The sequence below is a fragment of the Nymphaea colorata genome, chromosome 2, assembly GCF_008831285.2.
Source record: "Nymphaea colorata isolate Beijing-Zhang1983 chromosome 2, ASM883128v2, whole genome shotgun sequence".
Classification (NCBI taxonomy): domain Eukaryota; kingdom Viridiplantae; phylum Streptophyta; class Magnoliopsida; order Nymphaeales; family Nymphaeaceae; genus Nymphaea; species Nymphaea colorata.
In genome coordinates this window covers 28,606,710-28,629,616 of record NC_045139.1, presented here as the reverse complement: position 1 = coordinate 28,629,616, position 22,907 = coordinate 28,606,710, and the positions used below count along the sequence as shown (strand labels likewise).

At 38.1% G+C, this 22,907-nt stretch overlaps 1 protein-coding gene across 2 annotated transcripts in view; it reads right to left on the bottom strand.

Moving 5' to 3' along the window:
* The window catches only part of LOC116248013 (uncharacterized), a 28,886-nt gene extending 11,766 nt beyond the window's left edge, over nucleotides 1–17,120 (bottom strand). The window contains exons 1-16 of one of the 2 annotated variants that reach the window (XM_031620559.2): nucleotides 16,625–17,120; nucleotides 15,335–15,404; nucleotides 15,112–15,154; nucleotides 13,352–13,429; nucleotides 13,126–13,210; nucleotides 12,908–12,990; nucleotides 12,731–12,788; nucleotides 10,244–10,357; nucleotides 8,418–8,475; nucleotides 8,235–8,331; nucleotides 7,300–7,335; nucleotides 5,956–6,092; nucleotides 5,147–5,217; nucleotides 4,995–5,048; nucleotides 3,959–4,101; nucleotides 1,519–1,665 (exon numbers count right to left, since the gene is read on the bottom strand). In XM_031620559.2, coding sequence (XP_031476419.1) covers nucleotides 1,519–1,665; nucleotides 3,959–4,101; nucleotides 4,995–5,048; nucleotides 5,147–5,217; nucleotides 5,956–6,092; nucleotides 7,300–7,335; nucleotides 8,235–8,331; nucleotides 8,418–8,475; nucleotides 10,244–10,357; nucleotides 12,731–12,788; nucleotides 12,908–12,990; nucleotides 13,126–13,210; nucleotides 13,352–13,429; nucleotides 15,112–15,154; nucleotides 15,335–15,404; nucleotides 16,625–16,751 — 1,401 coding nt within the window. In that variant the 5' untranslated portion in view covers nucleotides 16,752–17,120. The remainder of the gene's footprint in view (nucleotides 1–1,518; nucleotides 1,666–3,958; nucleotides 4,102–4,994; nucleotides 5,049–5,146; nucleotides 5,218–5,955; nucleotides 6,093–7,299; nucleotides 7,336–8,234; nucleotides 8,332–8,417; nucleotides 8,476–10,243; nucleotides 10,358–12,730; nucleotides 12,789–12,907; nucleotides 12,991–13,125; nucleotides 13,211–13,351; nucleotides 13,430–15,111; nucleotides 15,155–15,334; nucleotides 15,405–16,624) is intronic. The other variant, XM_031620558.2, reaches the window with a different exon arrangement.
* Nucleotides 17,121–22,907: the final 5,787 nt, after the last annotated feature.

Genomic DNA, 22,907 nt, shown 5'->3' with positions numbered 1-22,907 from the left:
CACAAATATTTTTTAATAAAAATCTCAGGAGAATGTGATTTTAAATTTTAATGCATGTAAAAGTAAAGCTGGCAATTAAATAGGCTTATAAGAAATAAGAATATGAACAAGTTAAACTATAATTGAGAAACAAATGAGCAGACAATCTTCAAATGTATGGATGACCCGAATTAAACCTCTTTCAAGCATGCTTGAAAGTTGCCCTCTCATGCAAATAAGTGCCTAATAGATTCCTTTTTCTTTGAAACTCTTGGCAATCAACCATAAGAGCACTCATGTAACTTCTACCAGAGATTTACTTTCTAAAGATAGCTATAAACTGTTTTGTTATTATATCTTTCTATTCTCAGAAGGGGTCAATTCTAGGACATGAATTTGTATGACCAGAGGCGATTTTAGTACATTGACCTTTCATTTTTCACTTGAAGGTTGTTGCCTGTCTTTTATGGTTTGCATTTTCACAAAAGCAGAGTAAATGAAGGATTCTTATGTCAAACAATATGATTCTAATATAAGATAATTTTTGAACTCACAAGTCCAAACTGCATTAAATTGCTTCTAGTCCATAAACAGTAAAACTGAAGAGTGAAAATTCCCAGGATTTCATATGGGATTGGCTACAATTCATCTTCAGTCATATGAAGAGTGAAAATCTCTTCTAATTTAATTTTTAGCAGATAATAATCACTATAAATGTAAGAATTGACACCATTTGATCGAGCACATTTATATGTACAGTCATAAAATTGAACATGTCTTTTACCGCCGCCCATGATTATGAAGACATACAAAAAAGTAGCATATAACTTGGTTAAACGTGCACCTTGCCAAGCTTGGTTTTCAACTGAGAATTTTTTTTAATTTTAAGTCATTTGAGGTAATTAAGCAATTTACATTTTCTGACCCACAGATAGCCGGCTTCTTTCACAAACTTCTCATCAGTGGATTTTCTCCAAGAAAGGGTGGGTGTGTATGTTTGTTTCACAAACCTCGGCCAATGCAAATTGAGGATCTTATGATGTGCAAAGTATGGCTTTTAATGGCAACGCTGCTAACAAACAATAGTTAATGCTGCCTCGCATAGGTAACTTAGACAATAGGTTATAAACTTATAAATATTTGCAATTAGCACTATTAAAACTGTGCAACCATTATTTCTACCTGTTTGTGCAGCATAGATGGGATGCGTACATGCACAGGTTTCCAAATTTTCATAGCACTTGATGTTTCCTTTGTATGACTGATATTTTCTGCCCTCACCCATGAAACATGTATCAGTAGCATTAAGTACACTACTGCCCTTCATGAGGCATATGGATTCTCATGCTTAGCATTACAGACTTCTACAACTACACATCAATTTCAAGTGAGAAATGATGAGGGGCTTCACTTTTTGAATATTAGCAGATGTTTCTGGGAAGAGGTTAAAAAAACAAAGGAAGGGTAGAAAGCCAGTCTGTTAGATTGAGAAAGATCATATGAATAAAGTGGAATATATCAAATCTCCAAATATCTTACACTTTGAGCCTCTCCATCAACCCAGGCAAAAGTTAACCTTTGCTCTCTATAGGCTTTAACAACGATTGGTGAGACTGAAAGCCGACCTAGGCCAGCAACTTCTGGGAGATCATCTTCTGACAATATGTCTTGGATCTTGCGCATGGTCTGCCAAAGTTTCAGGTGCAACAGTCAAAGTCATTCATTTTGCAAGACAACGCTAGAAAACAATGCATGAACATTAGCTGGACACATCCAACAGAATCAAAGAAAGATGTGCACAACCAAAGGCCAACATGTATACCAAATCTAACTCCATCATTAAACTGAGGAACTGCAGTGCACTTCTTGAGCATACAGTAATCTAAAACCACAGACTTCCAAAAAAAGCATGCAATGATATATGATTGAAAGATAATGGTTGCAGAAAGCAAAGACAGGAGTTGAATACTTCAGCTCCCAGCATCAGAAGTGAGTATTGAGAGAGAACGACAACATGTGTGGGCTACTGGGCTAAAAACATCCTACGGCAGCCACAGGGAAAAAAAAAAATATGCCTGATGAAGGAGCAGAGCATAAAAAACAGATTTAGTTTCAATTTGGTTTTTATTATTATTTTATTTTATTTGGATCTTGTTTCAGTATTTTAGGATTTGATTTATTGTTACTTTGTTTGAATATAGATCAGGAGTCCATTTTAGGTTATATAAAGATGTTTAGAGCCTCATTTGTAATTAGAGATTAATGAAACCCTAATCTTCTTTTTTCCCTTGCTTCAGTTATTTATATTGCATTTCATGTTCTATTTGATTTCCTTAGATCAATTTAGGTATTGGCCGTGGGTTAGAGGAACAGTCCTCTTCTCCACTGCGTCAAAGTGGTATCAGAGCCCAGGTTTCTTCCTCTCTCTTGAACAACGAGTGAAGACTTGAGGAACGACTTGTTACGCTAGAGTCAACAACCAAGGCAGATGTGCACAAAGGTAAGCAAGATCCTCGGATGTTACAGCTGCTGAGTATGAAGATAAATCTGCAAGAGGATATGCAGCTCATGAGTGAAAACCTCGCTGAATGCTCGAAAGGATGGATTCGGTGGAAGCACAGATGAGTGAAGTCTTGCTGAATGCTCGAAAAAGATGGATTCGATGGAAGCACGAAGGATACACATTGAAGATATAGATCAACTTAGAACCAGAGGAACAGAACATCTCTCCAGCGCCAAAGACGGAGGCACCGATGGACCCTGTAGCCAACGGTAGTTGTTTGGGACAGGAACCAGAACCAAATGACGAATACACTGTGGCGATAGGAACACCTCCCGCTATGTTGAAGAAGCCCGCCGGAAAGCCCTCACCGTTGCCACAGGTTAGAGATGAACAGGCGACTTAGGCGAGCGCTGAACGGTCGGCGATCGAATCACCCACCATCGTGGGTCACCAGCAGCGGCACGTACAGATGTGGCCGGAAACAGTTGAAGCGGCCGATGGCGGAAAAACGGCGTTGGGTTACGGAGTCCTCCGCCTGATTTTCGAGATTCAACAGAAAACACCGCCGGCAGCCATTCGGACCGTCACAGGCTTTCAGTCCGCTGGTAGACGACCGCCAGCACCGCTGTCATCTGTCTCCGACGGCCCAGGAGCCACAGGCGAAGGGGGCGGCAGATTTACTGCCCAGAAAAGGGAAAGACCTACTGTTTGGGGGAACCGGTCCACCGCCGGCCGCCAGCTACCGGCGCGACGGCGGCGATGGTGCCGCCGACCGATCGCTGGCCCGACGGAGTAGGCTCGGCCCTTCTGCGCCTGGCGGAGGAGGAGAGGGGCAGGGTCGGGCGAGACGCCAGACGGTGCCTTAGGGTCTGGACCCAAAATCCTGGGTCCAGGATCCAATCTGGGCCTGGAGAATATAAAAACCGAGTCGGGCCGGTTTCCTGCATCAAACAGACCGATACTGGTCTCCAGAAACCGGTTCTTACAATACTGAAGCCGGGTCCGGATTTGTCTGATCAAACCCAAAATCTGATCCGGTTCACTTGGGATCCAGCCTGGTGGTCTGAAACATGTAAACAGCCCATTCAAGCCTTCCTTCTTTCACCATTTAACGTCTAGTTCCTCCAACGCTGAGTGGACCAAGGGGGATATTATTAAGCTCCAACAATAATACGAGATCTACATGGTCGAGGACGATTCTTTTTCAACTCCGGAAGTATGATGCAGGCGCGGAGCATAAAAAACAGATGTAGTTTCTATTTGGCTTTATTTATTACTTTACTTTATTTAGGCATTGACCGTGGGTTAAAGGAGCAGTCCCTTTCCCACTGCGTCAAAGCCCTGGCCAATTGATTCCATGGGTATAGTGCCATCAAGACAGTCAACTAGATAAGAGAATATTCAAGAAATAACCAAGTTTTTTTTTGCATGACGCAAGTAAATAAAGGACTTCACATTAAAAATACCAAAACTTACTTGACGCATATTATTAAGCTCCAAACTTGGCCTCCCAGCAAGAATTACACAATACCAAGTTGATGTATCATTTCCAGCACGAGAATAGCCTCTTGCATCACAACCCAGCTCCATAGAATTTATATTCCTTATCTGGGGAAGCACTGAAACACAATACATCCCTCAGAGGAGACCATCATAAGGGTTGATTATATTCTACAACACAGACTAGGTGTGAAACTAGTAGAGTCAGCTTGGATGCTTAAAACATCTAAGACATGCATGAAAGTGAAACTGATCCGTTACCAGGAAAATTATTAAAAAGAAAATAACACCATATTGAGATCGTGCTCTCATAATTCCAGGATAATATAGCAGTAAGATTCACATAAGCTGCATAATTACACCAACAGATTTCACCATTCATACCTCACAATTTTGTACATAAGTTTCTCATAAATGATAATAAAGTAGAACGTAAGTCATGTTCCATAAAGGCTGCTGCATGGTAAAATGTGTCCTATCATGAATAACAACTGAAAAACAGCAATATGGCATTTGGTTGCTATATGTGAACCCAAAGAAGCTTTCAAGAGAAACTGGCTATGAAGCTGATACTCTTCATTTGAAAAAAGTTCTCTGGATATATTATGTAAATGTATAGCAATGCAAATAGTTTTTCGCTGATGTCAGCAGTAACAGCCAAATATAAAAGGCATCAATTCGTATGTGACACCAGAAGGGTCTATAATATTAATGAATCAAAACAGATAGATAAGAACACAACAACAATAATTAGGAGATATCATTCCTTCTAAAACTCAATTATCAGAGGCATCTTTATTAGTCAATTACTTTTTCATGTAAAAGAGCCACAAATGTTGCATCTCCAATGCATTTTTCACTTGCATCAGTGAACTATAGCTACAATTGTTAAAACTCAATTTTCATAACCGACAAGTCCTTTAGGAAAAGCAGATATCGACATGCACCACCTTTTTGGTAAGAACGCCACGGACAAAAAAAGTAGAAAGAGAAAAAATATAGATTCCTATACCTTGATTTTTATATTGTTCCATTATTTTTGAAAATGAAGAGCTATTGAGGACACCTACAAAAAAATATATCAATTTCAGCATAAAGGTCATGCAGTATTAAAAGCATGGATGAGAAGCTAAAAGTGACAGAGAAATGCAATGAGCAATATACCATGGATAACTAAGGGTTTCACTCCTGGATCTCTTACAAAGACAACAGCAGGTGCAAAATCCACTTCAAACCTGTTAGTGCCAAAACAGTAACCAATGACCACGATAAAGTCTAACAAGACAGCCAAGCTTACCATATTCAAAATACCTAGAGGGCTAGCAGAATAAGGAAAAAGCTCATACTACATCTGGATGACAAAACTTGTAGGGAGTTGACATAACTGTAGTGCCAACACAGTGTCAGATGAATTAGGAAAAAAAGAATACAAGGAACTAAGGAGAAAACTTTTAATCAGTATCACTCCCTCTCTCTCTCTCTTCCCCTCTCCCTCTCCCTCTGTGTGTGTGTGTGTGTGTGTGTCATGTGTTAAGGAATTAGGAAAAAGTTATTTCAGGAGTTCAGGAGAAAAGGTTAATCAGATTACTGTTTCTAAAGAGAACAGCGGCTCATTTAGAAAATTATAGAGAAAAAAAGGGTGGATCATAATTACCCAAAAACACATGCATACTATGAAAAGACTCCAGTTATCATTAGTGACGTTGCCTTTCAAGCTTTGGTTTAGGTTATTACTTTAATGTATGCAATGTTAATGAGAATTTACAACTGAACCCATCACATGGAAAGTACACATTAGTCTGAACCATGAAGGATCATGAAACAGAATCAATCTGCCAGCTCAAGCAATAATCAAGGTAGTTGTTCCTTAAATATGCAGATTCTCAAGGATATGTGCAATGGCCATATGTAACAGCCCCAAATAAAAGGAAAGAAGCAAGGGAAGGAGTGGTGCCAGAAGAGTAGAGATATACATGTTCCACCATATGGAGGATTCCTCCTCACGCCACAAAACGAAGGCAAAAGAAGCATATGACCAATAGTCTTTTGCTGTTTGACGCAAAAATGGAGCAGCACGTTCGCCAGTCTTAGAAAAAAAAATTACTTTCACCTGCACAGTAGTTAAAATCAGCTAAAGGCATAGGTAGAACAGATACATGCTATTAGTTTGCAAAAGAGAAAAAGCAAAAATGCTAAGCCAATCTATTTCTCATAAAAGGACCAGGATTTATAATAGCAAAAGAACTACTACAGCAAATTATATTAAGTCCATACCCTATCTAAGAACTTAAAAGAAGCATATCATAATACTCCCAAAAATCAAGCAAAAATGACAAAGGCGCATATTTTGCTTTTTCCTAATTTTTAAGATTTTTTATTTTCTAAAAAATGCCAAATTTTTCCCGAGATTTTCAATTTTGCCGAAAAATAACAAGAAAAACTTGTTGTTTAAAACCGATTAATGATATCTGTAACTATAAACTATGATCTAAAGAAATCTCAAATTTTTCCAAACACTGGCAACATGCTTTAATTGCCCAAGCTTATGAGAACCAGATTCAAGCATATCAGTCTCAATCTAAGTCACATAGGTGCTGCTGTCCACACCCGTCCTTCTTTTCTCTTTCTTTTCATTTTTCTCCTTCTCCCATCTTTCCCTCTTCTCTCTCTCCCCCCTTATTTTATTTAATAAAACTTTGAATTTTGTATGAGATTTAGGTAATAATCATAAAAAAATGTTTAAAAATATAGACAAATAAAATTACTTACATAACAAATAACATATATATATATATATATATATATATATATATATATATATATATATATATATTTATTTATGCTCTCGTCGCACTCAACCTTAATTTTTTTGGGAACTTGCAGCATCCCGTACCAGCACCCACACCCCGCACCCATGTGACATAGGTCTCAATGCATCAAAAGTATTGGCATCTATGATCAAACATATGACTGGCAATCCAAGCCACTGATGCTACCAGAAAAATGATCTCCAGTTTCTTCTTAACACAAACAGTTCTGAACCCATGCAAATAAAGAGGAAAAAAAACAAGATTTGACCAGATTCTAAGATGCAACTGATTGTTCAAAATTTCAAATGAAACAATTGATCAATAAACTACTAAGATATGGCCAAGAACAAGGTAACCTAAACATACAAGATAGTCTTACAAAACATACAAAAAAGTCATGAACAATACCTTCTTCCAATAGTCTTACAAAACATACAAAAAAGGACAACCTAAATATGAACATACAAAACTATGTGAAAAAAACACCATAAATGAAACAATGTGGACCTTGTGGGGACCAGCCTTCCGGAAGAAATCCTTCACCTGAAAACACAATGACATTAAAATAACAAGATAATTTGCTAGTACAATCAATAAAGTAAACAACTGGAGATAAAATAGAATCATACAAATAGAAAAAATAGACCTGCACAAAGAAATGTCGTAGCAATCCATAAAATAAAATGTTTGCAATAACTAGAGACATGGAGATAAAATAGCAGAGATGACATCCTACAGGGAGAGTGGTGTAGTGTTTTTTGCAAAAGGTAAACCATGTGTAACCCTACAAAAGCAAAATACAAGATTATCCATGGGTACAAAGATGGTCCATCACCACTAGATGGATTAATCAGGATTATGGATGTGCTGACTGTGTTCAAGTCTTCAAAATTTTTAAAGGGTATCCAATAACATTGGGTAATTGAGTCAATCTAAATTTGTCAGCTAAATTGTGGTCCAGTTAGCCCTCTTCACTGAACAGCATACGTAAAATAGTGGAGAGTTCCATAAACTATTTGGTCAGTGTTAGTTCAGCAGATAGGTTCATAGCATCATATCTGCAAATGAAGATATCTAGGAAGTGAAACCAGCACTAATGACAGTATTAAATTAAAAATAAATAGTCTCTAACAATGTGAACAGTGCTTCATGGTTCAGACCATAAGGTCAGTTCTCCACATTTTGCCACTAAATTATGTCTGGGTTCTGTATTGTACATTGCTATTGATACTTGAAAGGGAGGACAAATGAAATAAAAACAAATGTATAAAATATTTTTCAGGAACTTTATATCATGCCAGAAATAAAAGACACTGTGCAACTAACATTTTGCATGATAAGTTGAGGAAGCTGAGTTAATTTAGAGCACTATCAGAATATCTGATTATCAATAAAAATCATATATGACCAGCATTAAGTTTTACTAGCAAGTGTCTGCACACCAATGAGTCTTTGGAGTAGTAAAATATACGAGGCAGCCCCAGTATGTCTGTTGCCATCCAGTCGACTATTGCATCAACTGATAGCTCTCCTTGGTACCTGCAGACACCAGAAAATAAAAACGGATCAGAAGAAAAGAGCTATAAAACACAAATTACACCATTAGTTCATAACTACTACCTCACCTAAGAAGGCAGCTTGAGCTTCTACAATTATGAGGAAATGCAACAATATAAGGAAGGCCTGCACATCAATAAGAAGTCTAATTAGGGATGACCTTATAGCCAGACAACCATGCATCAATATTTTATTCTAGCACCCCATCAAAGATGGCAAACTGGCTAACCAGCTAGGGACTAGGCAAAAGTATAGCAAGGTAAAACAAATAACAAGCCTCACAAGAGTTCACTAACCAATAGTGTAGCTGGAAAAAGAAAAAAAATAAATTGTGACAGCTTTGGCCAGAGCAAACAAGAAAGGAGGCTGCAGGACAGGCCAGAAGATTCTTGAAAGACAGTGTCAAAAACATATGACACGGGTGTCTCACTCTGCGTATGTTCTCAAGAGAACAGACACATTTTATAATTTAAGCCTCTTTCTCTCTGTCTCTCTTTCTCGCTCCCTCTTTCCCACAAATACACACATATAACTTCATCAAAAGGTGTCCAATGTTTCAAGGTTTTTAGTGCACATCTCTTTGTAGAAGTTTCCATACCTACACCTTGTGTTAATGCCCACACAACACAGTATACTCGGATTTGCATGCATCCAACACAAAGTCAGCATATAGATTATAGCCAACTATTTAAAAGCAGAATCACCAAAGGATGAATACCATGTATTAGGCACTGTCAGTTTGTGTAACAATGTGTATCATATGACACAATATGTTGTATAATGTAACACCTGTAACTGTCTATTGTATGATATGAATATGGTTTGTATCACTGCTATCATAGAAGACATCCTTGGTGAACAGAAAAAGGAGTTTGGGATCCATTTTTTCGACTTTTTGCTTGAAACCCCCTTTGTGAGCCCTGGACGTGCTTAGGAGGTTTGTGAGGGGAAGCTTTTTTTCCTTGTGAGGAGAAAACAAAAAACTGAAAATAGAGTTGTGTGTAGGAGATTGATTTTGCATTGATAAAAGGCAGATTTCACTTGTTTTTTGCATGGGAGCATGTTTCCACTTTCCACCATGGGAAGTATAAAATTTTTCACTTTGACTGTAGATTTGTCATGTTATGAAAAAATGACTTTAAAAAACCATGCATGGAAATGGTGGCTAGTGCACAAGTTGACAATCAGTTGAAAAATAATTTGTAATTTTTGTAAGAAGCTGATTGCTACAGTGATCGCTCAATTGGCACATCATCTAGCTGGGACACACAAGAAGACGATGACAAAGAGCCCGTATACATTGGGCATGACGTAGAAGTTGAAGGAGAAAATGAAAAAGAGGAAGATCATAATGAATGTTAATTTGACATGTATGTGTTGCGCTAAACAAATTTATTTCACATTGTTTAACACTTGATGTTGGATTGATGGATCATGATCGCGAAACTGATTGCCATTAGGTTGTTACCTTTTTATGTTTATGAATGACACATTTTCTTGATTTTTCATAGGAATGGTACTTTTTTTGATTTTTTCCCATTTTTCCCTATTTTATTCTGATCATAATCATTTTTCATATTTTTAAATTAAAAAAACTTACACTTTTTTACATTGCATTATGTATCTAACTATTGATTCAACTGAAATACAAATTAAATTACACACTTCAACACATTAAATATGACTAACTCGTACTTCATTTGAACATTTTTTGAAGTATGCAAAAGAACAAGTATCAAAAGATTATCAAGGGACCCAACCTTGTTTATCTCAGGAAAGAAAAACGAGAAATGCCATCAATGAAGCATAAACTAGTAGCATAAAGGAAGACACACTCTGGTTCTTAGCTTCTTTTAGAAGAAATTGAGGACAATACATGGTTAAAAAAGATTACCATTTTCAAATACTGGACGTCCAGTAAATTTTCTTCTATCAGCAAGATAGGCTGCAAGTTCAACTTCCCTGAGCTCTACTGAGCCTGTTCTCGAGACACCTTCAAGCCAGCCAGCTGTATAGAACAACGTGGAACAAAGCAGCAAATAAACTCATAAAGAGAATGTGTTGTTCCCAAGATTTACAATAGAAAGAAGAGAAAAAAGCCTGTGGAGTATTCTACTGACACCAACCAGCCATAACAGTTTCTTTGTAACTAATAAATCAAGGTCTGCTATTCATTTAATATAAAGGGTTGTCTGCAGAGTCGGATGTGTGAAACGTTTACATTTTGGATGTAAAAAATTTCATTTAGGGTTCGAACCAAGCACATGCTACTGAGACCAACCAGGCGTAGCTGTTTCTTTGTAACTCACACCATAATCAGGGTCTGCTATTCATTTAATATAAAGGTTTGTTTGCTGAACCTGGATGTGTGAAACTTTTACATTTGGGATGTAAAAAATTTCATTTAGGGTTCAAACCAAGCACATGAGAATGTCAACCTTCAAAGTAAAATTCTATGCATGGATAGTGTAAATTTTAAAAGGAAAAGAAGAGTTCATTTTCCTCTTATGGAAAAAAAGCACATCTAAAATTTTAAACTCTGCCAAAATTAGGCATGTTAAAATGTGTAAATTTTTTGTAGATTTTTTACATTTTTATGTCAAAAAACGCAAGCGAATGTAGATTAACTCACTATCTTAATGACAGAGACAACATAACTATTTGATTTATCATAAAAACCATGCCATCTACATTATCATGTCACTGCAATCTATAAAGTATAAACAAGTTTTATGAAGAAACATACACAGAATGACCAGAAAGTGCTCTAAAATCTTAAAAATTAGGTAAAAATAAAATAAATGAGAAACTAACAAGTAGACATAAAAAATGGCTAGATAAAAGGATCAATTAGTGTTTATAAACAATTCAATTGAAAAATGGCTAGATAAAATGATAAAATAGTGTTGAATAAAGATAAATAATTTAATTGAGAAAAGGGGAAATGGAAAAAATGCAATAAATTTATTGTCACATTTTTTCAAAAATGCGTCTTTTTCATTCTTTTTTGATATCTCTTCTTTAACATTAATATCATGTTTTTTTCCCAAAAAAGTGTGGTATCTATAGATTCTATACTATGATTAGATGGCAACTAGTTTTATCAAATAGATGTCTAGCAAGAGTACTATAGCACGATAAATTCTGAAGACACTCCCAGAAAGTGTAAATCTCTTCCAACTTCCTAAACATGTTTAATTCTTGCACTAGTTATTAGGCCAAGGCCTTCCACAAATGGTGAGATTGCAAAGGGAGCTTGGTGTAGAAGGGTAGCCCTGTAGCAACTGAGGCCCACAAGCGAACTAGACCTATAGGAGCAAGCTTAGAAGCGAGGATCTTACAGAGTGGACTACACGACCTTACTGGCTTTGCATTTCCTTCTTGTTCATCAATTATAAAGAAAGACAAACTGGGTACAAGTAAGGTGTGACACATTCGAGTCACCAAGACATTGTTACAACTCAAGGATAAAAAAAAAACAATATTCTAATATCCAAACAAGGGAAGGGAAAGTAAAACTTAGGATTTAGAAGTCAACTGTGTCAAAGTAATGAAAGTGACTGCTAGTATGATAAATTGTAATCTTCATCCTTAACTACGATATAACCATTTTAAGGGAACACATGACAGCTGTTAATCGACCAACAGAATCAACTTGTAGGAAGAGTAGGAACATCATACTCTTGGATGTCCAGTAATTTTTAAAGTTTGAAAGAAGGTAACAAGCCAGGCTTTGGAATTTGGATAATGACAATATAGCAAAATTACAGTTAGAAAGGAACTGCAATAACCAACTTCTTGAATAATCAGCGACAACTATATTAGAAACAAAAGGGGCAACAGAACTGCCTAAGATAGTAGGAGCAGTACGTGTGCTACCAACTCACTCATACTGCACATAAAAATAGATCAAGTCTTGAATCCCTTGATATGTGATTAGAGGAATACATCTTCCAGTCATTGTGCTGCCCTCCATGAAACAGGTAGCAACTGAAACCATAATAGTTCTCGCTTAAGCTAGTGCGAATGTCACGTCTTTGTAGTAATTACAGCCTTGTATTTTTTCATCTTCTGGAGGCCTGTCTTGGTGCTATTGAATTCAAACTAACTAGAAAAATTTGTGGTACTTACATTCACCACTAGTTGCGAGATACTTGATGTTAGTTCGGCAATGAACTCCACCAGCCTTTAAGCTGGTGGAAAAAACCTCGCCTAGATAGTCCTACTCCTACCATAACCAAATGTTAGCCTAAAAAGGCTAAAAATAGAAGAAACATACATTGAAGAGGTAAACGCTAAACACTAAAGAGACAAGCTCCACAAAAGTACAAAATCGAATTGGATGAGATAAATTGGAATAGCAACTGGAAAAATCAGATACCTATCAGTTTCCAATTCCTAGAAAACTCTGCACAACGACTGCTGCCAGAGGAATAAACCTGCAAAGAAAATTGAAACATCAAATGTTTTTTGAAACTCTTGCCAAGAATAAATATCCATTCTGATAAAAAAAGACTCAAAACAAAGAAACAGTATATCAGTAGAGTCCATAGTCTACCTGAATAAGCCAGTTCCCGGTGTCTCCCAGTTTAGCTATAAAGTCCTTTGCCATGAGATCATCAGGAACATAATCAATGAGATCTGTCCAAACATAGAACACCATCCAATGAATACAATTTGATAATAGGCAAATTACTAGAACCAAACTAAGTGTTACACCAACACTTGTTGTTCTGTAATCAACCATGGTCCATGAGAAGTCAAGTGTTTACATACCTGAAGATGGAAGATTTAGAATGGGAATCTCTACTTTGGAAAAGCTCTCCCCGGCATATTGTTGTTTAACCTTTCCAATAATATGCTGCACCCAATAAATGATTATTGAAGGGTGTGAAGTTTCCATTATTTGAAATCCAATTGAAGAGGTATCTGATTGACATTAGTTTTATCCAACCAAGCCCCTATGAGGCATCGGCCACCAAGTGGTAATCTAAAAACTCACCCGCTGTTCCTCAACAGAGAAAAGATCATAATCCCTTTTCCATATGGGGTTGTTCAGCAACTCGAAAGCATAACGAACCTAGAAAAAAGAAAAAAAGAAAGAGGCAAATCCTTCTTAAGCATTGATTAGGTAAATATTTTCTTCAATAAATGACAACAGGAAAGAAAAGACTTTTCTCTGTTAAGGTACAATAGTGGCTTGGACTTAAATGCATGCTTGAAGTTACGTGTTAAGAAACCATTTAATGTAACAGGATAGAAAGGGCTTCTCTCTTTTAGGATAAAATAGTGACTGGGACTTAATTGCATGCTTCAATTTATGCACTAATAAACCCCTTAATGAAAGGGTAAGACATCTGTTTAGTGACAAACTAAAATGTCAGTGAGAAAGGAGCATATGAAAATGAGCAGCATCAGTACAGGTATTGTTTTCCTTCTTGCTTGTACATAGAGGTAACTGTGCAATAAGTTTGCATTCTTTTGTTATCTCGTTACGTTTATTTCATTTCAACCCTAACAAGGATTAGAACATGAAATTTCTATTATTGAGTGCTCCATCTTATTGAATGGTTGCAAGGACAGCAAAGAGGGTGGGAGGAAGAAATCCTTACCTCACATTTATAAACAGAATAAATGATCTCACAAAGTGTTCAATATAAACAATTTAATGCATTTATGCTGTAATGCCCCAAATGTTTAGTCCCGTATCGAAGATTGTGAGGAATCTTCAAGGGCTTATAAAGAGGGTCATTGATAAGAAGATTGTCCTGGTTCCTAGCCTTTTCAAGGTTGAAACCAAAACTGTTAGGGGTCGGGTTGAGATCCATCGAACCAGAGGCCCGAGCCATAGTGGTATCAGAGCCGGTTTCAACACTCGGACCTAGGGTACGACACGCGCAGACACGTGTGCCTTAAGGGGGTGGATTATAACGCCCCAAAAGTTTAGTCCCGTATTGAAGATTGTGAGAGATCTTCAAGGGCTTATAAAGGGGGGTCATTAATGAGATGATTGTCCTAGTTCCTAGCCTTTTTGGGGTTGGAACCGAAACTACTAGGGGGCGGGTTAGGATCTGTCGAACCAAGGGCCCGAGTCCAGGAGTGGGTCGGGTTGTTATAGTGGTATCAAAGTATTTTCAACACTCGGACCTGGGGTCCCACACGCATGGACGTTTTCCATAATTAAAGAAAAGAAAGAAAATCATGGGTCTTACATATGCTGTAAAGATTTGTTCATTCAACATTTTGTGTTTTGTCATGTAGACCCAAAAGATCGAAGAATGGTATTTGACAAGTGTATAAGTATGTAGTCTATGCCACATGGATCTTCTAAGCGGGTGCTTCACAGATTTAAATGAGGAGCCAAGGAAGGCTGAATCCCTCAACTATAAAAGATGTTTTCCCCTCCCCTGCGCTGCCCTCCCCTCCTCTCCCCCACCCCTACCTCCCTCCCTATCCTTTCCTGTTGCAAGGAACTGCTAAAAAAATGTACTTTTCCCGTTCTTGTGGCAGGTGACTGGAGGGATGATAACAATAAAGTTGGAATTTAAAGGCCTATGGATGAATGAGAGAAATACTACATATTCAGTTAGGCACCCTACAAGCAGCCAACAGAATATACATACCAGGGTTTTCCCCTAACAAGAACAGCTAGATTTGTCAATTTTATCTTTCGCATAGACAAAATGAAAAACATTGGCCTCCTCCATCCATCTTGACCAATTAAATACATCAAGTCACAAACAGACACAATCTCACACTGACCTTCAGAAAGTGGTCTACATTTGGCACATCGACCCCAGAATCCCTGAAAAATCAAATATCAATCACATCCATAGAAAACATACACTACTCTGTATCATGCACAGATGCAGACAAATTTCGATCATAAGCTCAAGCCCTAGAATGAATATAGCCACAAATATTTATCTAACTATGTATTGATTTATAGGACGAACATATATGAAGCTTGTGACTTTCTGATTACCATTTGGCCATGAGTTTTACATATGCATCCTTGACTTCCTCAATCGAGCAGTACATTTTAACACCAAGTGCTGATCAGAACAAATCCCAATGATTAGAAACTAGACAGAATGACAAGATGCACAATCGGAAAAGATGAAGACGTTAAGAGGAAAGCAAATGAGGCATAATACAATAAACTTTACGGCAAAAAATATAGGCAGATCACCAATGCATGTTTGGCCCACTATAAAAGTTCAGTTAGCAAGGAAAATACATTTAAGCATTCATGATCAGGCCTTTCATATGACTGGTGACCCCTTTAAATGTGAATATATTTCTTGAATCTAGCCAAATGGGACTGCAAAACTCAGTGGTAAATTTGCAATGGAAGTCTCGGTTGCATCGTGAGCTGACAAAAGCTCATCGTATTTTAGATATAAAGTCGTCGCCTATATTGGTTTTTCTAATTTTTGATCTTTTATTTTTATCACTAATTATTCTGGTTACGTGATTATAACATAGTTCTTTGCGCTGATCCCGCAATCCTGACAATGTGCTTCTCTTGCACGTCTATCGTGCCATTAAGGTGGTTGGAACTTTCGACCAATCAAAATTATGGTCCTTATTGTGGACTTGGTGATTCTTTTCTCTAGCGGAAGATGGATTAATTTGTATGTAGACAGTAAAATTTTTATGATAAGGCATTACTTGTTACGAGTGATAGTGTTAGACATCCAAGCTGCTGTATTCTTTCAGCACCATTAATTTATACATTCAGTAAATTCAAAGGTAATAAAAATTGAAGAGGACTATTGCCTTCGTTGCCGATTAACAACAAAACATTGTCTCGCTTATACACATTGAGAAAGAGCAATTTGGCTCTTTCACATAGTGCATATTCAAAAAAATTGATCAACAACGAGTTGGAAACAGCCATGCACAAGTGAAAGACGAGTGTTGAAGTTGCAACAAGACGAGAAGCTAGCACGTAACGGGCGTGCAAAACTTCAGAAAGAAGTAAAATTTGCTGACTCCCTGCCCTGGGAAGTTGGAAACGCGATCATAAACAATCAGCAATAAGCCTTCCAAGAAAGATGAAAATAAAGGAGACAAGAAGAGTTCTAACCGAGAGAGGCAAACCAAACATGTAACCCGCAGTTCAAAGAATTGGAGGAACTCACTGATTTTACTAGCAGGAGTAAAAGTCAATCATGAAGACATGAACGACGTGAAGATGGAGGGCAAACGTGAAATGGAAAAATGGAGAATGGGGAAAGGGATAAAAGAAGAAGAAGGGTTGGGAGAGTACCGTCGTAGTGAGAAGGAGGGAAAGCGGAAGGGAGAACGAAGATCTGCCAGAAGATCGCGATAACAAGAAGAGACAGTGGTAATCCGTATCGCCTGAGGAATGAAACCAGGCCATCTCTGAATGCCATATTCTCCTTCTCGGAACGAGGAGAGAGGAAGACGTTCTTGTTCCCCTGCTCTTCCTTTTCGTTTTGTTCGCTCTCTCTCTCTCTCTGTGTTCCCGCTTTTGGAGTTGAGCTGCTTCCCCCGGTGCTGGTGGAAATTTGGAAAGGAAATGATATTTTCACTTTATATGAAGAGCCGTCCGTTTTCCAGTATCTCCGTCACCGGCTTAATGCTTTGGGAACTTTATATGAGCCTCCACTTTCGGAAAAGATAAATCGCCAACGTTGAAATCTCTTGCTCAATCTCCGTTGTCTTAGGCAAATGAATCGAGCAGCTCGCGGTGAGGTCCATCCCTCGTCATCCAACCTCGCTAAAAACGCATCCCAATTGTTCGCGTCGCATACGAGCCAATTAAGAAAATGGTTCGCTCGTCTCAGTTCTGCGTAGTATATTACATGCTGGTGAATATATTCAATAGATTTATATGTGTCTGTTCTATGTATGTGGTGTCAACTATCAAGTATATTATGTTCTCCGCGCATATGGCCTTTGATATTTTTTTGGTAAAAAAAATTTGCTCCGCTAGTTTGATCAGTGACGTGTTTCAGTTGGCAAATAGATTTTTTATCCTAAAACACTCCTAGATGAGAACCTGTTTGATATACCGTGGTATTTGAGAAGGAGATTATGGTTTTTTCATTTGTTGAAGAAAAGGGAAGGTCGATACTACTGCTGTCTATCATTTGCCTACTTTTAAAGAGATTTTAAGTGAAGGTCCTTATTTACCAATTTCTGAAAAGTAAAGGGGATACTCACAGTAAAGTTTGGGAGAAAGAAAAAAAAAAGGCAGCCAAAAAAAGTTTGAGTAAAAACATGGGTAATGCTGTTAATGGAATAATTCAGAAGAAACAAAAAAACATGTAACTAAGCACATGAGTGTGTCCTGATGTCAAGATTTTTCTTTTTCCAAAGAAAAAGGGAATAGTTAACTTCTGCTAAATCCTGGCTCGGAAAGGCTTCAGTTCCTTTGGAAAGTGGACGCTGATGCGAGCAATCCCCGGGATTTTCCGCAAGAAAGATCTACCTTTCAATATTTGCACTTTGGAATTAACGGTGTAAAAGAGGAATGTCGGCTGATTCAGCGAACAGTGTAGAGAACATCAAAATTTTTTACATACATGTATTCACAATACGAGAGCACTTTAACTGTTTAAAAAACATAAAATTTTGAGACATGGCACTATTGAATCGGCCATGGTAGCTTTGCCACCCTGTTAAATTTGAATCAGTTGATTCAAACCAAATGTAAGGCTTGGGGATACTTGTGTTATAAACATTAGGCTTACCATACAGGAGTTTAGGCACAATTGTTAACCCTAAAAAATGTGTTGGTATTTCCTTTCCTGATAAGTGCAAGCAAGCAAGAGGTTTGTTGATTCTTGGGATGGTCTAAGGCGAATCTGCCAATATCATAGCGTCTCTTCGTTGGGAAGTTAAGGAGCGAATATTGTGCTAAGCTTGAGAGGAAAACAGGAAAGAAGCAGTCCACATAGAGTATGGGTATAATCTGTAAGAAGGAAATATATGTCGAGAAGAAGCCAATATTGTTCTCTAAATGGAAGGTTAACATGTCATGGGCATGGGATGAAGTTGGTCATCTAATTCATTGGTCGGTTGGCAATCGTAGATCTGTTTATTTCTGGACCGAGCATTGGAATTGATACTAATGCTTGTTCACATAGAGCATGGGAAGGTAAACTAACCATGACCTCTGTGTAGGCGTCAAGAACTGAACTGATCGCCATTCTTTCGTTTTTAATTTACCTTAAATTTCCTGCTACGGCCTGCATCCTGAACAATTTATCAATGTCAGCATGCATGGGCTTCTTTCTGCTAGAGATGTCAATGGATCCCATAATTCGTATCAGACATTTGACCAAAGTGGTTCTAAAAAGTCCGCTATTGTATACGAAAAAACTTAACACCTGGTTAAGAAATCAGATGGATTTAGATTTAAGAAATGACGTTTGTCTTTAAATAAATACCAATGTGATAAGGGGCCTTCCGAGTATCGGCCTACATTCTGATCGTATCAGCTTTTATATCTGTCCAAAACTATTAAGTGTCGTCATGTTCCTAATAAGAGATGGATACCCATTGATATGGTCGCACCATTTTAAGGGTCCGACAGCAGTCCATCCTTGTCAATGAAAAAAGTGAAGGGGACGCGCGGCAGAGTTCACGCCTTGACTTGACTCATACCAGCTACAGCATCCGATCCATTTCACATTTTTTTTTTGTTTGCGATCGAGTTGGTGCTATAGTTCCTACTCCCTCATCCTAATTAATATTATTGTCGGTTGAACCTCTTATTTTTACTTAAAGCTTCCAATGTTTGAGTGTTGCACCACGGTAGAAGACCTAAACGACTACATATATATACGCACAAAAATGCATGTGATTAGATGTTATTGTTGATGACGGGTTTCCATGATTGCGATTAATTGTGACCAAATTAAATTAACTAGGGTGTAGTTACCGTGCGGCTTCCCAGCTGTAGTGTGGCACGGGATGGATGTAAAGTATGCATGTGATGAAAAAAAAGTTGAGTGACGGAGCGTGTGGGATATGCTTCGCACATTAAATTTGAAAATTGAATTTCCTTCCCCACAATAAATGAATAGATTAAAGATGCCTCAGTTGAATACAGCCGCGTGAAATAGATGCGTGGAGGCAAAAGTGCAACATGTAGTGCTCCGTCTTGCATAATTTGAGACTTAATTTGATGATCGTTTCCAATGCTGGATAGTTGTCAGATTATCTATAAATCACTGCTAAAGGTGCTAGAAGAAACTGTTGTGGAACTACAAATCATCGTTAATATCAATCTACGATTGCTTTTTAGCGATAAATTTTTTAGTATTACTTAACCATCTAACAACATCTTACATCCTGCAGAAATATTTACATGCACCAATGCAGTTCAAGCTTCAAATACAGCCTGACATTTACATGCACCAATGCAGTTCAAAATTAAGCAGAGTGCCGTGTCTGGCAGATCTCAATCCACTAGCTTTATCTTTCAGTTATTATGTATATGTCATAAATATTTTAATGTGAATGACATCGGCCAAATCGAACCTGCAATAGTCAAGTTCATATATATATGTTGAGTACAGCTTGTATAATGGGATACATCTCTAGTTCAATTAGCTTTCGATTCGCGAGGGCTTTGCTAGTTTTGGGCTTCGCTAATATAATAGCGTGATTGCACATGAAAGCACTCCTAAGGTCATGGGAAAAGCGCACAAAACACTGGCAAAGAGGGTTTTGCCGGTGAACTTGCCAGTGCTTTGTGGACTTATGTTGATGACGTTGAAGCATATTTCAAAACCAACAACGATCCTATTCTAAAGGATAAGTAGTAGCAGTCAATCTTGCTTGGAGAAAGAGTACCGGACAATTATGCCATTCGGAATCAGTCTTCAATAGAGGGAAAGGTGGTTGCGAGTAAGCGAAACACGGCCAACAACCTGCTACAATTATAAAATATATGATCGAGTACGAGTACTTGTCGTGGGGATGAAATGGTCAGCTGGGAGCATCATCTCCACAACATCGATATTTAGCTTTACACCGCCTTAATTTATTCAAATATGTATCTAACAGATGCTATCTAGACTCAGTGAAAGGCAGTTCGAATGTTCGCTCAATGCAAGTTCTGATCGCATGCATGCAAGCAACCACTTGATTCATCCTCACAAATTAAGGTATTAGTGGCAACAAAAACTGATCATACAGTGGCCAGTGTTGTTAGTTGGTAGATGTCACAATTATATATATATATATATATATGAAGTATGAACATAGGGTCGATGGGAATGATGGAATGTAATGAAGATGCAAACCTTCACTGTGCTTTGTTCGATCAACCATGCTACGTCCTTTGATCGTATCAAGTTATGCATACTTGTGTGTCTACCTTTCAAATTAATTTTATGCATAATTAAGAATCCCACTTCTTTTTTGCTTAGTAAAAATTTGTATGTTTTAAACATCTGCGTGGAGTTTTGATCACGTCTCATAAAATTAACTCGACTTGCGCAGCAGTAGCTGGAGTGCTCTAAGAAAGAGGGAGAGGAGGGTAAGGGTGGTTCCTTTTTCCTGGACGCGCATTAAAGGATCAAATAAGTTACCAACCACATGCAACTCTGACGCACAAGCTCATTATTAAGAAGGGGAAAGGAGCCCTTGAACGGAGAAGAGAGGAAGTAAATCCGTGGGGGAACTTATAAGAGCCACGTGATCACGTCCGGCCATCTTGGTCAATCAACAGTCCAACTTGCAACGCTTGAACATGTGCTTCACTCCTCATCAGACAAGACTTTGCTGATCCAAGACTCACGCACAGCATAAAATATTGAAATTGGAGGAGAAAAAGAAAAGCATAAAAGGGTTACGTATCCAGCAACTCATTAATGGTTGTGAAGAAAGAAATTAAATAAGAGGAAGAGGAAGAGGAAGAGGCAAGGCCGAGCGGGGCCTGGGGCATTCAATAAGGAAAAATGGTGTTGCCGGCTAAGCAGCCAATATAAATGAGCTAAACATAAATACATAATTCAATAGCAGAAATAAATGGGGAGCTGATGTGGACCCTTTTAACACCGCGAGGTACGAAGGCGATGAGGTGTATATGTATTAATATTACTACCTTCTTCTCAAGCTGCATCACTTCTATATATATATATCTCTTCTATCAATCATTCTATTTCTACCCACATTCCACCCCACCCTCTCCTTCACTCTCACGGTCAAATCCAGTATGTATGAGATTTTACTGGAGGTCCGTTGCATGTAAAAGGGAAAAAAGAAACAGAAACTGTGTGCTCTTGACCAGAAAAACGACAAGCTCCCAGATAACGTAGGCCATGCGAACCACGATCTGTGACATTTTGAATGTTATGTACATACACAAAATGCCACGCATATATATAATTATATATATGTTCTCATCGCACGCTCCCCTACGACTAAGACAGGGAACCAACTCGACCCTAGCGCCTTAAATGCACCACGCCTCCAATCATGGCCACCTCATTAGCATCACACAAGTGCAAGCATCTATTTTTTTTTTTCTTACATATGTGCGAGTGTGTGCATATAAATATTCCAAAAGCCTATCATTTCGATGAATAGTAAACAATCAACTTGTGCGTTGCTAATAGATTTTCCCATATCGATGGGTACGTCATTGCTTATCTGATAAACCATCCCTCGCAAGTCTATAACATATTGTCGTTTTCGGGTGTGAAAACATGTAGACACGCTACCATCTTCATTTAGTCACCAAAGTCATAATGAACGACATAAACATTTATAATTTCTACCTTGAATATTTTAAACTCTTCCCAAATGATGGCATCGGTTCAAATTTTTTTTTTTTTTAAACACCCAATGTTCACCATTGGCGAAGGTTGTATATATACGGCATAATACTTGTACACTTGCGAAGTGATTGTCCCTTGGAGGAGAATGTTTGAGCCAGATGCGCATGTTGTGTGCGTGTGTACACGTATGTGTGAGGGATCAAATCAAAATTTAGGTAACACCAGTGGTCATTATCAGCAGCTTAATATCTGGCGTTAACTTCAAAGCTTTGGTCAATGTGTCCAAGGGGAAAATGTGGGTGATCTATCTATAATAATGGACGTTAATTATATCAGCTTGACCAACAGATGGGGTGGGGTCTTGATCGAGGTGATTAAAAGCCTTCCTACATCTATGGTTAAATGCAGTAAGTAATGAAATCAAGCAAGAAACGAATTAATAAAGTGTAATTGCCACTTCTGTTTGAGATTGCCATCTAAAGAATAATGTTAGTGGATGAGATTGGTAACTTTTTAATAGCATTGAACCTACTCTCTACTCCTAGCATCTGCTCGGCCAAGCCACACACGCCCGTTGATTAGGACAGACATCAATCAATGGACTTAGCCTGTTGGATCAAGCAGTGGTGAGTGCCGGTTCCGTGCCTGGCTGGGATTGGAAAGCTTCAACCACTTAAGCGCTCGATCCGAAGGTCTCTTTTAACTGCAAAGTGATATGGGGAACACAGAAAGAGCGAGATGAGGTCATATGACTGGACTTGCGGGATTAGTCTCAATGGATGGCTGTATATA